Source organism: Podarcis pityusensis, assembly GCF_964106645.2.
Source record: "Podarcis pityusensis genome assembly, chromosome: 10".
Classification (NCBI taxonomy): Eukaryota; Metazoa; Chordata; class Lepidosauria; order Squamata; family Lacertidae; genus Podarcis; species Podarcis pityusensis.
The window spans coordinates 44901488-44914922 of NC_138035.1; the positions used below are offsets into that span (position 1 = coordinate 44901488).

Below are 13435 nucleotides of genomic sequence, written 5' to 3' on the forward strand. Positions count from 1 at the left end.
AACAAACAAGCATAAAAACATAGGTGGAAAGTTGTTCTGATTTGCAATATTACCCACACACTATGAAGGCAGAAGACACATGGCCTCAGTTGTTCAGGGCTTTAAACACCAGTGTAAGCACATTGAATTGGGCCTTATTTCTATAAGGTGAAAACCAGCACAACTGCTTCAAAGCATGGGTTACATGAACTCTAAATGGAACCCTGGGCAATAATCTGGCTACTGTATTTTGGATCAGTTAATGCAGGGGTCATCAACCTAAGACCCATGGGCCGGAAGTAGCTCATGGAGGTCATTTGACCAGCCCACAAGCTGCCCCCGAACTGAGGTGCCCGCTCACGCGCTGCACTAAACTGGCGCAGTGCGTGGACTCACTTCTGTGGCACTGGAAATCGCGTCTGTGCATGCACAAATGCCAGAAATCGTGGGGGGGGGGACCGCGCGGAATTTGGCCCACAGAAGGATATCCGCGGGACCAATCTGGCCCAGGCAAGATAAACCTTGCCGACCCCTGAGTTAATGTGTTTGAATAGTCACAGAATGCACTGCAGTAGTCCAATCTGAAGGTTACCAGAGTGAGGGAGCACAGAGTCCTCGTTATCTGTGTCCCAGAGGGGCCATAGCTGGTGAAAGCAGATGGAGCCAGAAATATGCACTCCTAGCCCAATGCTACTTGAGCCTCCAATGTTAGATCCAGGAGTAGCCAAACTGAGTAAATAAACATGATATAATTGGAGAACTTGTACATGATTGGTGTTCCTCCTCCTGTCACCATTTCTTTCTTGTGCTTCGTAAGTAAGAATACAGATTAAGTGAATCTATCTCCAGAAGAAACTCTGAAAAGGATAATGTATTTTGAAACACGTTTTGCTTTCAAAGCTGATGCATTGCGAAGGTTAAAGAGGTTAACAAGGCTGATTCTCGAGCACAGGCAGACCTTATGGTAATTCTTTTAATTTTTTAGGCTGAGCCACTAGGCTGTCATAAGTAAGGAGTGTGAGTAATGCACTTCTTCACACATGAAAGGGCTGTAGCAAACATCTTAATTTCCCGAAAGCAATTGCTTCACAGTACAGTACTGGAGATGAATTTCAGAAACTCCATTTTGATGCACAATACACATTTAAACAAATGCATGTATTTAAATAGTTTTGCTAGTTTTCACTTAATGGTAAGTTTCAACGATGTCTAGTGGCTCAGTGAAATGGTACTAAGATTAAATTTGTTGTCTTTCTGGTGTCTACTGAATACCTTTCTCTTCCAACAAGTGTTATAAGTAAGACCTTTCTCAGTTTGCATCTGCATCTGTATTGGAACTGTTTTTAAGATGTTTTATTGTTTTGTTGCTTGTTGTTTGCTGCCCTGGGTGAGATATCAATTTTAATAACAACAATAATAATGTTAGCCCCTCTCTCTTGGAATTTGCATTTCAACTACTGAATTCATTTTAATTTTTTAAAATCATGTCAATCTCTAGGTAAAATGTATTTTTAAAAAGCGAGGAGGGAGTAATTCCAGTAATTCCAACTAAGAGGAAAAGAGGAGATGCATGCTGCAATCCTTTTTTACCTGTTTCTGTTGCTGGAAATCCAGTCTGATATTAGGGTTGCAGCCTGCTGGTGGCAGTGCTTGTTACCAAAGCTGCAAGCCAACATAATGACTTCACGGCGTAACTCCCTGGGTAACCCCAAAGCAGAAACAAAAATTGTGTTAGGGTCATATTAATGAATATGTTCAAGTGCTCAAATGAAAATGCACAATTGTTTACAAGATCTAAACCAGCGGTTCTCCCCCAATGGACCACCTGAAAATTGCTGAAGGTCTTGCTTGTTGTAGCAATTGTAATGCACTGTGCTAGTTTTTGTATTGCATTTTTTATTGTATTTTTACAATTTTATTTTGTAAAATAATATATAATATATAAAAATATTTTTATTCTTTTATTTTTTATATGTTATATATTATTGTATTGCAACTGAATCCCATAAAATTCAGACTGTAATGCAATCAAATGCAATATAAGAAATTAAATATAATTAAAAATCTATATGATAATTAATAAGGTGGTTGTGCTCCCTCCTGTCTTGAACCACTAATCCACAGATTCGCTGCAGTTCACCTAAACAAAGCTCGTGGACCACTGGTGATGCACAGACCACAGTATCCTACAATGGTAAATCAGTTAATAAGCAATTACATTTCTACAAAGCCAGCCAGTTACAAGCATGCATGCCCCTTGGTCTTGGTCCTTCTCCCAAATGCAGCTAGAACTTAAATCATAACTAAGGAGCAGTTTAGTTTTCAGAGCCTAGTAAAAGTAGACACTTTCATAATAGTAAAGCCCCAAAATGAAAACAAAAGGCACAATCCTTTGCAATTTTATGTCCCACTGATTCAACAAGAGAGGTGGAAATATATTATCTTACGATAATTAGTGGAGCGTGCCCAGAAATAAGCATCAGGTTCATTAAGCCTATGGAGTTTGGTTCACTACAAATGCTCTACAACTGTTAAAAATGGAAAAGAAAAGTGTTACAGTACTCGTGTTGGTAGGAAGCTTGAACAAATGATTTGTCCAAATTATTTGTTGGCCATCCAAGCTTAAGATACATTGAAGCAACTTGTCTTAATATATATTCCTGAAACACAAAAGGGGGAAAAGAACCCTGCATTAGATATTTTCATAGTTAAAAGATAACAGGCTCCATTCAGTCCAAAGATAGCTTTTAAAATAGTTTTATTACATGTGACATTTTAAAGATAGTAGTAGCCTATCTTTTCAGCCATGTGTGTCATCAGTGGGGCTCAAAGTATGAGATAATGTCACTTGTTGTGTGACACCTACCAACCTGCACAGTGAGGCTTTGTGTTTGGCAGCAGACTGTGTGTGTGTGTGTGTGTGTGTGTGTGTGTGTAGAAGGTCTGATTTTAAAGTGGGAACCATGCCAGTGGCCATCAGTGGAATCCTAGCTTTCAGAGGCTGAGTACAGTGGTACCTTGGTTCTCGAACATATTCCATCCTGAAAGTCCATTTTTACTTCCGAAACATTCAAAAACCAAGGTGCACAGTCTGATTGGCACATGCACCCAGGAAACAATAGCCGACAGCCACATCAGACATTCGTCTTCCAAAAAACGTTTGAAAACTAGAACACTTATTTCCAGGTTTTCGGCTTTCAGGATCAGAAGTGTTCGAGTACCAAGGCGTTCGAGAACCAAGGTGACACTGTAGTTCCAAATGGATGAAGCCTTCAGAGAGAATAACTAGTGCCATATCCACTTTCAAAGCAGAGAATGAACATACTCTTGGAACCCCTGGCCACATCATAAAATGGTTTCCCCCAAATTTTAAGGTAGAGTACTGTTGTGCTCATGTCCAGTTTATGGACTACTCATGGTCACCTGCTTGGCCACTATGAGAACAGAATGCTGGACAGACTGGGCCATTGGGCTGATCCAGCAGGCACATTTTATGTTCACAAGTTTCTTTCTACGCCAGCCACAATGAATGGACAGGAAAACCTGGGTCCAAAAAGTCTTCCCAGCTCAACTTAAAAATCCTCCTGAAAGAATGGGGTTTAGAAGTGCTTGAAGTCAGCTGGATCATTCCTGGTTTTCTTAAACATGTAATGATGTATGTTTGACACAAGTATGAAAATACTAGCTTCGACAGGCTAGTATTTACCTTGCTAGGCTACTCTTGACTTTAAAAATGCATGTTTGAGTAATGTCCGTCATTAAACATTTACAAGTGACACATTTAGGCCACACACAGAGATGAAATTGATAGGCTTGGCTGTCTTTATATGCACAGATATGGCAAAACCATTACGTAGGCACAGCCAATTGATGTGATAATATTGAATAATGTGAGCTGCATATCAAGATTGGACAATTTAACGATGCCTGTATTTCAATGTCATTTTAGTTGTTGGCACTTTTACAAAGGCAAGCGTAACAAGTTTTCTGCTTTTGACCCTTACACAATAGGGACCTTTACTTTTTATGACAAGTTGTAAAGTATGCCTCTGCCATCATAGTCATATTGTAATTTTCTTACTGCCAAATACTCATGTTTAAGTGAAATATAAATTCAATTCGGTTTTAAGAATGTAGTTTACGTTATAGTAGCACAATATGAGTGAATAATTTTTATTTACACAGCAGCTCAGTTGCATAAGGATGGTATATGACAATATACCGTCCTTTGGCAAGTAAGTTATTCTTGTGACAAAAATTAATTTACGAAGTCTGTTGTCAGCTCTTACATGATACCTTGGGAAGATGCAGAATAAGCCAGCAATGTTTTTGCTATTATTTACTCAAATTGCATTTCCCCCCAGTCAGACTAAATAGGGCGTCAGCAAAAGATAATTTATAATGATTCTTCAGCACAGGCAACAACAGGCTGGCAACTCTGATTTCAGCATTGCATGACAGGGAAGGAAGGGCACACTGCATGGAGGTCAGTGTCCATTGACAGTCATTAGAAGGATGAAAGAATGGAGGCATCACGCTAGCATGGAGCTGCAATAATTCTTTGCCTCCCTCTGCCCCCATACTTGTGTCAATGTAGGTGGCAAAGGACCTTCAGGAAAGGGTGGGGAAAGCTCAAAATGCATGAGCCAAGTTTAAAAAAACACAACGAAGTAAACTTTTATAGGACATACACATTTTCATCTCGTATTTGTTGCTAGCTGGTTTAGGTTTCTAACTGGTCCTGGGCTACATTTAAACCAGACCATATGTTGTTGAGCATTTAATTCATGCAGAATGTGTCTTTTTTCATAGAATCATGTTGAAAGGGACCCTAAGGATCATCTTCTAGTCCAACTCCCTACAATGCAGGAATATACAGCTGTCCAACATGGGAATCAAACTTGCGACCTTGGTGATGTCACCACCACGCTCTAACCAACTGAGCTACCTCAATTTCTGTATTTTATTCTATATTGCAGATAGGACTGGGGAAAATCCCTGTCTGTAACACTGAAAAGCAGATGCCAGTCAGTACATACTGAGGTGACTCATAGTTTCATATGTTCCTAACTTATTAGACGAATCATGATACAACCCCCTTATTTATTTTTCTTTTCTTTTTCAATTCCCTGGAAGACAGTGTGCCCTTCTCTTCAGTACTGGGAATGCATATCTGCTGGTTTTCTTTTGTTTTAAAGGCAAATAGTCCATCCACCCCCCTGCCCAACTATATACACACACATAAAAAGGAACTTGTGGCACAGGGTCTAAAGTGCATTTGGGATGCACCTTGGCTATGCAGAAAGGCCCTAAGCAAGTTACAAGATTTTACTGGGGTGGACAACAATAGTTCAGTGGTCACAAGAAAGAAAGACAAATATATTTACATTGAAGATGTTGTAGTTTTCTGTGCGGTCCAACAATTTATCTAGTGGATACAGGGCTCGGCTGGCAGCATGCCAAGGCAGAAATTCCTTTTCCTTGGACAGGTATCTGATAATCTCTAGTGGAATGTTCTGCGGCAAATAGCCAGCTCTGTATAATCAAAGAAGTTATTGTGAATCATTAATTGGAAAAAGGTCATGGTGACACTAGAAACTGAGGTAAGCTTTTCCTTGTGCAGATACAAATAAAAAACTATAATCATTTCATTATATTATACAATGAGGTCAATATTCTTTAAGTTTTCAAGTGCGGAGTGTTCTTTAGAAATGAATCTATGCATCATAACATATAATTTAAATGAACTCATGTCTGCAAGGTCAAAAGGATTAAAAAATAAATCCTGATGATAGGAACTGAACAGTCACGAACATTTGTTACAGAAAATATTTATAAGGTCATTATGATTAAACAGGAAGAAGCTAACTCCCAAGATGCCATTTTTCATTATAGTACCATCTTGCTCCAACATTCTCCCAACATTTATTAATTCAACGGAGAAGACATAGGCCACATTCAACCTTTTAATGTTGCCATGATAGTTGATATAATAGTAGCTTGGAATAATTATGAAAGTAACGTGTTTCATATTTATTAGCTATTATTAGTTTGCTAGCAATTCCTATGAAACATGGGGAGATTTAGGAGGCATAATCCCATCAGTCGGTGGAGAAGCATCATGACTGTTTTGGGGCGGGGGGGGGAAACAATTAAATGAAAATACTACAGAGTACTTTCAATTAATTCACAAAAAAAGAAAAAGAGAACCATAACATCATATGAATCCCAAGATTCCTAACTGATTGACACAAAAATAAATATTTAAATTGCTGAAATGATTATAGGAGCTTTCAATGAGTTAGCTAAAGACCACATATCTAATTCTGAAGGGAGGATTTGTGAGTTGTGCAGCTGCATTCTGACCTTGGTTTCTTCACTTACATTGAGCGACTGAACTCACAGATAGAGCTCAGTACATTCATTTTCCCCGTAGGGACAAAGTACCAAATGGTAGTGTAATTGCCAAGGGAAAATTATTACTCCATTCTGAATTATTTCCACCATAAATCCAAAACCCGTCCAACAGACTCTGTCACAAAAACAACAGTGTTGCAGTAAAGTGCTGAGAGTCCCACATACAAGTGAGCCATAAATTCATGAGCCCACCATCCACCAGAGCCATCCCGAGATGTGCTTAAATCAAAATTAGAAAACCCAAGCTGGTCACAAACTGGCTGACAGTGTTGAGACAATGGGAATGAGGTGATTTAGGTGCTACCGTTCTAAAAGGCACTCTGCATCATCTGCTTCATATGGGATGTACAGAACGTGAGTAGCTTATGGCTGTTCAGATACATCCCCACCTCCACTTACAAAGTGACAAGTCCTACTTTTTCTTATGTAAATCTGTAACAAAGATTGTTTAGTGCCTGCACCGTTGTGTCTGTGCATTGTCATGGAACACAAGAAAATGACACAAACGCAAAATTCAGTGGAATTTGTTGTTCAGAGATTTTTTCGTCTGGAAAATAAAGCAAAGGATAAGGCTATTTGGGTACAACATGAAAGGAAAGGTGCTACATTTCACTCTAATGATTCAATGGTTATGCACAGCTCTTTTGTATTACTGTATAGCAGATGATAATGGCATGAGTGTTGAGAATGACACATAATTATGAGTTATTGGCAAATTTTAAGCCCCATATTTTCCTAGTGCTTCTTCTGCTGCTCATCATAGCTACGGGAGCCGTGGACAAACAGTATAGGCCTTGGAAGGCAACAGTGAGAAGATGAGATGGCATGGGCAGTGTCCCTGCTGGTGCCTGTGATGGACAGGCCCTGGGTCTGCCTCCAGTGGGAACTGGCAAGTCAATCAGCCAATCAGGAGATAGAGGGTGGAATTTAAGTTGGATGCAGACAATCTGAGAGCGCAGTCAGGGCTTGCCTGAATGTTAAACCTGGGAGATAGGGACTTTCTATCTGGTTGGGCAGAATGGAGGTGGCAGCAGGTCAGCCAAGGATCCACTAGATCCTAAACAGATTGTGCAGCCAGATAGAAGCCCAATTCAGGCCCCTCTGCTGTGTCAGTCTAGAGCTGATACAACTAAATTTAAGAAAAATACTCTCCGGCCACTTTCTGATCTGGTTGGTACAAAAGATATGCCTTTGGATGAAGCAGCAGCTCCACTGCTCCATCCAGCCCCGGTGCTCCATGGCCAGGTGTTAGGATGGTTCCCCACAACATTAGAAGAAAAGATGACACTGACATAATTCATCAGTGTTTAGTAATGATGGAACCATATTTTACTGACAAGGTTCAGCCTTGGTACATTTATTTTAAACATGTTTATATCACCCTTCGTGGAAACTGATTCCTGGATGGATCACACAATGAAGAATATCAAAAGACTATAACCACACAATTAAATAAAGTATCAGGCCAACATAACTATTAGCAGTATCTAAAATCAATCAATTTATTACTGCCTTTGGCAATTCATAGGAAATAATTGGAGATTTTTTAAAACCCATAGACTGTGTTGGAACATGTGAAAAGTATTAAAGTCAATGCCTAACTAAGTTGTGAATCACACATTAGATTGCTATGGATCATACTAGTGCATAACAGAATTCAGAAACCTATTGAAAGAAAAAGCTGCTCTCCTCAAAGTAATTAGTTCGCAGTAATCCCACTCAATTAAATTGTTCACCATTGAGGGCTGTGGTCTTGATTTTCAAACTTTAATGTAGAGGCAATAATGAAGGTTAAATACAAGATAAACAAAATGTTCATTTACACAGAAACCGTATTATTCCTTGTGAATGCATTAAGAGAACATTATCAACAACTCTGCATGTGAGAGCTGATATTTGGGAAGGTTTTGGATGTGTTTCACTGGCTTTGGTGGAAACCTTGAATGTTCTCGCAGTCTATTGCTCTAATTTCTGATGCTTAAATTGGTCTGAAAACTCTGACTTTTCTGGTCATTAGTTTGAACAGGGGTTTAAACAACATCATTAGGGGATAATATGGATCCAATTACCTTGAATATGCTTGAAGACTTTGGATGTTGTAATGAATTAAATTTGGCTCTCTGGGGAGGGATTAGTGTGATAAAGATGACTACAAATTCACACTTTAATTTTGCTACACAGATGCTCCCAACAGACAATTCAGGGAACTATCATTTCCAAAACACGGAGAGCATTTAAGGGGTTGTATGTTTCTTTCATATAAATGAAGGCATAACATTTAGCTACTGTAATCAATGAGCCTATGTGAACCAGAGGAAGAATGTGTTGCACTCTGTATCTTAGAGGTCAGTTTTCAAGTCCGAAATTATCAGTGGACTAGACAAGTGCTTATAATTAAGCTGAAGTTACCCACCAGTGAAGTCCAAAATAAAATAATAACAGCCACTTACTACAAAGTATTGCTGTGAAAATAAAGAAGGATATATCAATAGGCTTATGACTTACAAGCTTTCGCTCCTTACAATAGACATTATTAAAATGTTTAGTTCAAAATTCATTCAGTGAAATGAATATAAATAAAGATCACTTAGGTGTAACCTTCTGCACCGAAGTACAATAACAGATGCTTTGTATGCATTGTTAGGTAAGAGAATACCTTATGAAGCAAGTAAGCCAGCTTTCCCATTCCTTTCAATCAATATTGTCACATTGTGAGTAATATAATCTAACAAGCATTCCCAGTTCCTCAAATTCCCACACTTTCCCACACGTCTTTCCAAGGCCTTTATGATTTCCAAACAGTCGAAATGAAGGTCAATCTAGATGAGGCTTTTGGAGATCTGTGATTGGCTCTCCTAAGGGGTAGGTGTGCATGTGTGTTTTAAGTTAAAAGCAGTTTCTGGCAGAGATTGGATAGGAGCTGTGTTCCTGAGAGAAAGTTAAAACTTCCCCCTATACTGTTTTCCCCCATTTAAATCCCCTTCTCCCTACCCAGAAGCTGCTATTTGTCCATGAGGAAATCATACAAGAATCATGTGTATAAGTCAAAACTGACAGTACAAAGTCAGTTTTTTACTTACAAAGCCATAAATAAATCACTTACAACCTTTTTCATGTGCCTCATTGTGACCCGTAAGATGCAAGTCTCTTAAGAATGCCATCCTTACATCAATTTCAAAGAAAGGGCACTTAAAGAAAGAGCCCTGTGGCTTATTAATCACGAAACTCTATTAAGGTTTGGAAAAACCTCGAGCCTTTTCAGGAAACAGTTTAAGAATTCTTAATTTGGGGCTGGCATTTCCTGTTCTTGGTCAACTTGTTCCTACACTTCACAACTTTTATTACAGTGCAAAATAGAAAAGTAAGCAAATTAACAGTAACTGATGTTATAATAAAATATATTCATTGCTTTGACAAGTGAAGCAGAACACAGTAACACTATAGCCCCCTTCAGACATTATAACTAGGAGTGAAATAAATACTTCTACATGCATTGGAGCCCCAATAACACATGGGTAGCCCTGTTGTATCGTAGCACACACTACAGTGGTACCTGTGGTTACGTACTTAATTCGTTCCAGAGGTCCGTTCTTAACCTGAAACTGTTCTTAACCTGAAGCACCACTTTAGCTAATGGGGCCTCCCGCTGCTGCCGCGCCACCACTGCGCAATTTCTGTTCTCATCCTGAAGCAAAGTTCTTAACCTGAGGTACTATTTCTGGGTTAGCGGAGTCTGTAACCTGAAGCATATGTAACCTGAAGTGTATGTAACCTGAGGTACCACTGTACTGGAGTCATTGTCCATAAGTTGGAAGCAACCAGAATAGTGATGGTAGGCAGATGGTATCCCTCCCCTATTCTCCTCCTCATGTGTTCACCCTAACTTTAGTGTCAGAAGAGGGCTAAAATTATAACTTATAAAGACAGAAGACACATGCTTTAAAACCAGTGTTTTGGGGTTGTACTTAGATAGATAAGGGTGAAAAAAATATGCTTTAGTGCTCATCCGGACTTCCTTTACTGCTGCATTTCTAGGCATAGGTCTGTGCTTTAAAGTTCTGTGTCCAAGTGTTATTTTTTGTCCCTGGCACTTTCCTTGCAAAAACATGCTCTTGACCACTGGAAACCATTCCACAGGAAACCCAAACTGTCGTTTGTTCCAATTCACCATTAAAGAGTGGGTTGACACGGAACAGGAAATTGTGGGGCAAAAGGTAAGTGTGGGTGAGCCCTTAATCCAGAAAAGATGGGGGTGATGGTTCCAAAACAGGGTGTTCTAGGCTATGTGAACATAACTGTAACCAGTGAGAGATCTCTAGCACCACAGGAACCTTTAGGGAACCTGAAGATGCTACCGAAAACAGTATTGCTACTGGGAAAATGATAAAAACACATACAATTCACTTCCTTTTTTATATATATACATACATACACACACACATAAGGAATACACTGCATGTGTGTGATCATCAAATACTTGATCATAGAAAGTACTGACCACCATTCTCATTTAATTAGCATTTATTGAAAGGTCTACATTACCTTAACTATATAACACACATAACTCCCATTCAAAAGTCCCTCATCTATTGTCAACAGACAATAAAGAACTCTATATTGTGGCATGCAATAGCACTGAGAATATAGTACCTGTAGTCCACAGAGTCATATATGGCACTCTCATTCCTCCCTAAGTACAGTGGTACCTCGGGTTAAGTACTTAATTCGTTCCGGAGGTCTGTTCTTAACCTGAAACTGTTCTTAACCTGAAGCACCACTTTAGCTAATGGGGCCTCCGGCTGCCGCCGTGCCACCGGAGCACGATTTCTGTTCTCATCCTGAAGCAAAGTTCTTAACCTGAAGCACTATTTCTGGGTTAGCGGAGTGTGTAACCTGAAGTGTATGTAACCCGAGCTACCACTGTATACAAAACTCACTCTGCTGAATTTTTCCAAGTACTACAGTAAGAATTCCCCTTTCCTCCTCCTGGTGGCTGCCTGACAAAGTCTCCAACTAAGGAATGCTTGACTTCTTCATTTGTATTGGAGCTTTTGAAACACCACAACCAGTGCTGGAATTGCATCCATGATTGAGCTGGTCCTCGGGACTTCTGAAACTTCCTTGGAGACAGCTCAGAAGCTGAGAACAGTGGGGAATGCACAACCTAGTACCTGACAGGAGTAGGGAAGCAGCAGCATATCTGAGCAACATTGCTATAGTTGTATTGGCTACCAATTTGGTCATGAGACAATTCATCCTGTTTTTTAAAAACATTTAGGACCTAGCTCAGAATTTCTTCATACTGAGAAATCAGGCCTGTGTCAAGAAAAATAATGATCTCTGCAGTAGCAAGCAAAATGTGGCACTACTCTCTCTTTTTTGCCAAATTTTTAAGAACCATTAATTTATGCAACCCATTTTGGATGTAGACAATAAATACACATATTATCATATATATATATATATATACACACACACACACACACACACACACACACACACACAGTTTTAGTAATATAACAGTATTAGAATATATACAAAACTGAATCAAGCTTATGAACACTTGATAAAATGTATAAATATATAAATATTAAATAAGATTATGAATATGAAATGTTTATTTAAATAATTACTTTCCATACCTAATATTATATATATTACATCAGCATATAATCGAACTCTGTTCCAGCTATTTACGACTGTTTTTACGTATTCTATGAATGACTTCCATCTATTTACTACCCTTTTATACATGCCTTGCTTTCTTCTCATTATTCTTGAGGATTGTTTCTGCATTGGATAACCAAGTATCATAAAGCAGAGCAAGAAATGTGTATGTCAGAGAAGGGAGGGGAAATCTGAAGCTTGAAGATTTTTATCATCAGAAATTATATATTGCACAAATATCATTTGGGGACAAAAAGTCATTCATTAGTGAAATGGGAACACGTTATTAATCTCCAATGTATTAAACTGACTTTAAAGGGAAATTAATCAAGCATCTATACACAGAAATACCCTGAGGCTTTTATCGATCAGGAATGAGGAAAGTGCAGCTGACGGTGTTTGTGCTTCGTCTCATGGAAAGACAGAAAATTGAAGAAAGCTGGGTGGGATTTGAAACACGTTTTAAAAGGTAGGTTCAACCTTAAAGCATGCCTAGGCTAACCAGGCAAATATAGGAGTATTACAGGGAGGTGTATTAGAATAGATTATCTACAGAAAAACATACCTGGCTAAATTGAATGCATCATCGATCAAACCCGCACGATTACTGACAGAGATTACCTATGAGGGTACAGGAGAAAAATTGAACACGTCAGGATAACACAAAAACAGCAGGGATTTCAGAAATCACAAAAATATTCAGGCAATATGATGAAATGGGCTTACCTTATGGTTCCTCATCAGTTGGTCAATTAATAATCTCCAATTTCTAATGTCATAGTTAACCCTAAAATAGCCAGTTTGATTGATGTTCCCCAGCAGCCAGTTTCCCTCATTAAGGGAAGCAATCCTGTGATGCTCTGCAAAGAAAACATAGGGAGGGAGGAACTTAAAATTACTGGTTCAAAAAGTTTTAACATTTTATATTGTACCTAGAAAATAATTTCCCAGCTTCTTTCAGCACAGTAAAATGTTTTTAATTTGAACAGGCTACTTTAATTTCTCTCATAAAAAACACTGTAGATGAAAAATTCCACTCTTTCAAGAGGACAATTATTGATATTAATATCCAGATAGATATGGTTTGGGCTGACTATAAAAATGCTTTTCTAAATTTGCAGTGGAAATATAGAATGCATTTAGTATATTCCCCCCCCCCCCCCAGAAAAGTCTGGTTATCATGGATGCTACTAACAAAAACGGAAGCCCAAATGCTAGTTCTCTCTAGACAACAAGATTTTAATAAACTCCAAACCAGGTAGCTGGCTTTAATTCGGCTTAGGACAAAATTCCTACATTCATCTCTGATGTGATAAATATGTTACAAGATAAAGCTCTACCTCATCAGTTTCATGTGGTGAATATTATTTTA

At 38.7% G+C, this 13435-nt stretch overlaps 1 protein-coding gene across 2 annotated transcripts in view; it reads right to left on the reverse strand.

Annotated features, from left to right (window-relative positions):
• Positions 1-13435, reverse strand: part of TRHDE (thyrotropin releasing hormone degrading enzyme) — a 201660-nt gene that overhangs the window by 16858 nt on the left and 171367 nt on the right. For both annotated transcript variants that reach the window (XM_080971159.1, XM_080971158.1), the window contains 5 exons: positions 12790-12923; positions 12629-12684; positions 5367-5514; positions 2542-2639; positions 1570-1677 (listed from right to left, as the gene is read on the reverse strand). In XM_080971159.1, coding sequence (XP_080827285.1) covers positions 1570-1677; positions 2542-2639; positions 5367-5514; positions 12629-12684; positions 12790-12923 — 544 coding nt within the window. The remainder of the gene's footprint in view (positions 1-1569; positions 1678-2541; positions 2640-5366; positions 5515-12628; positions 12685-12789; positions 12924-13435) is intronic.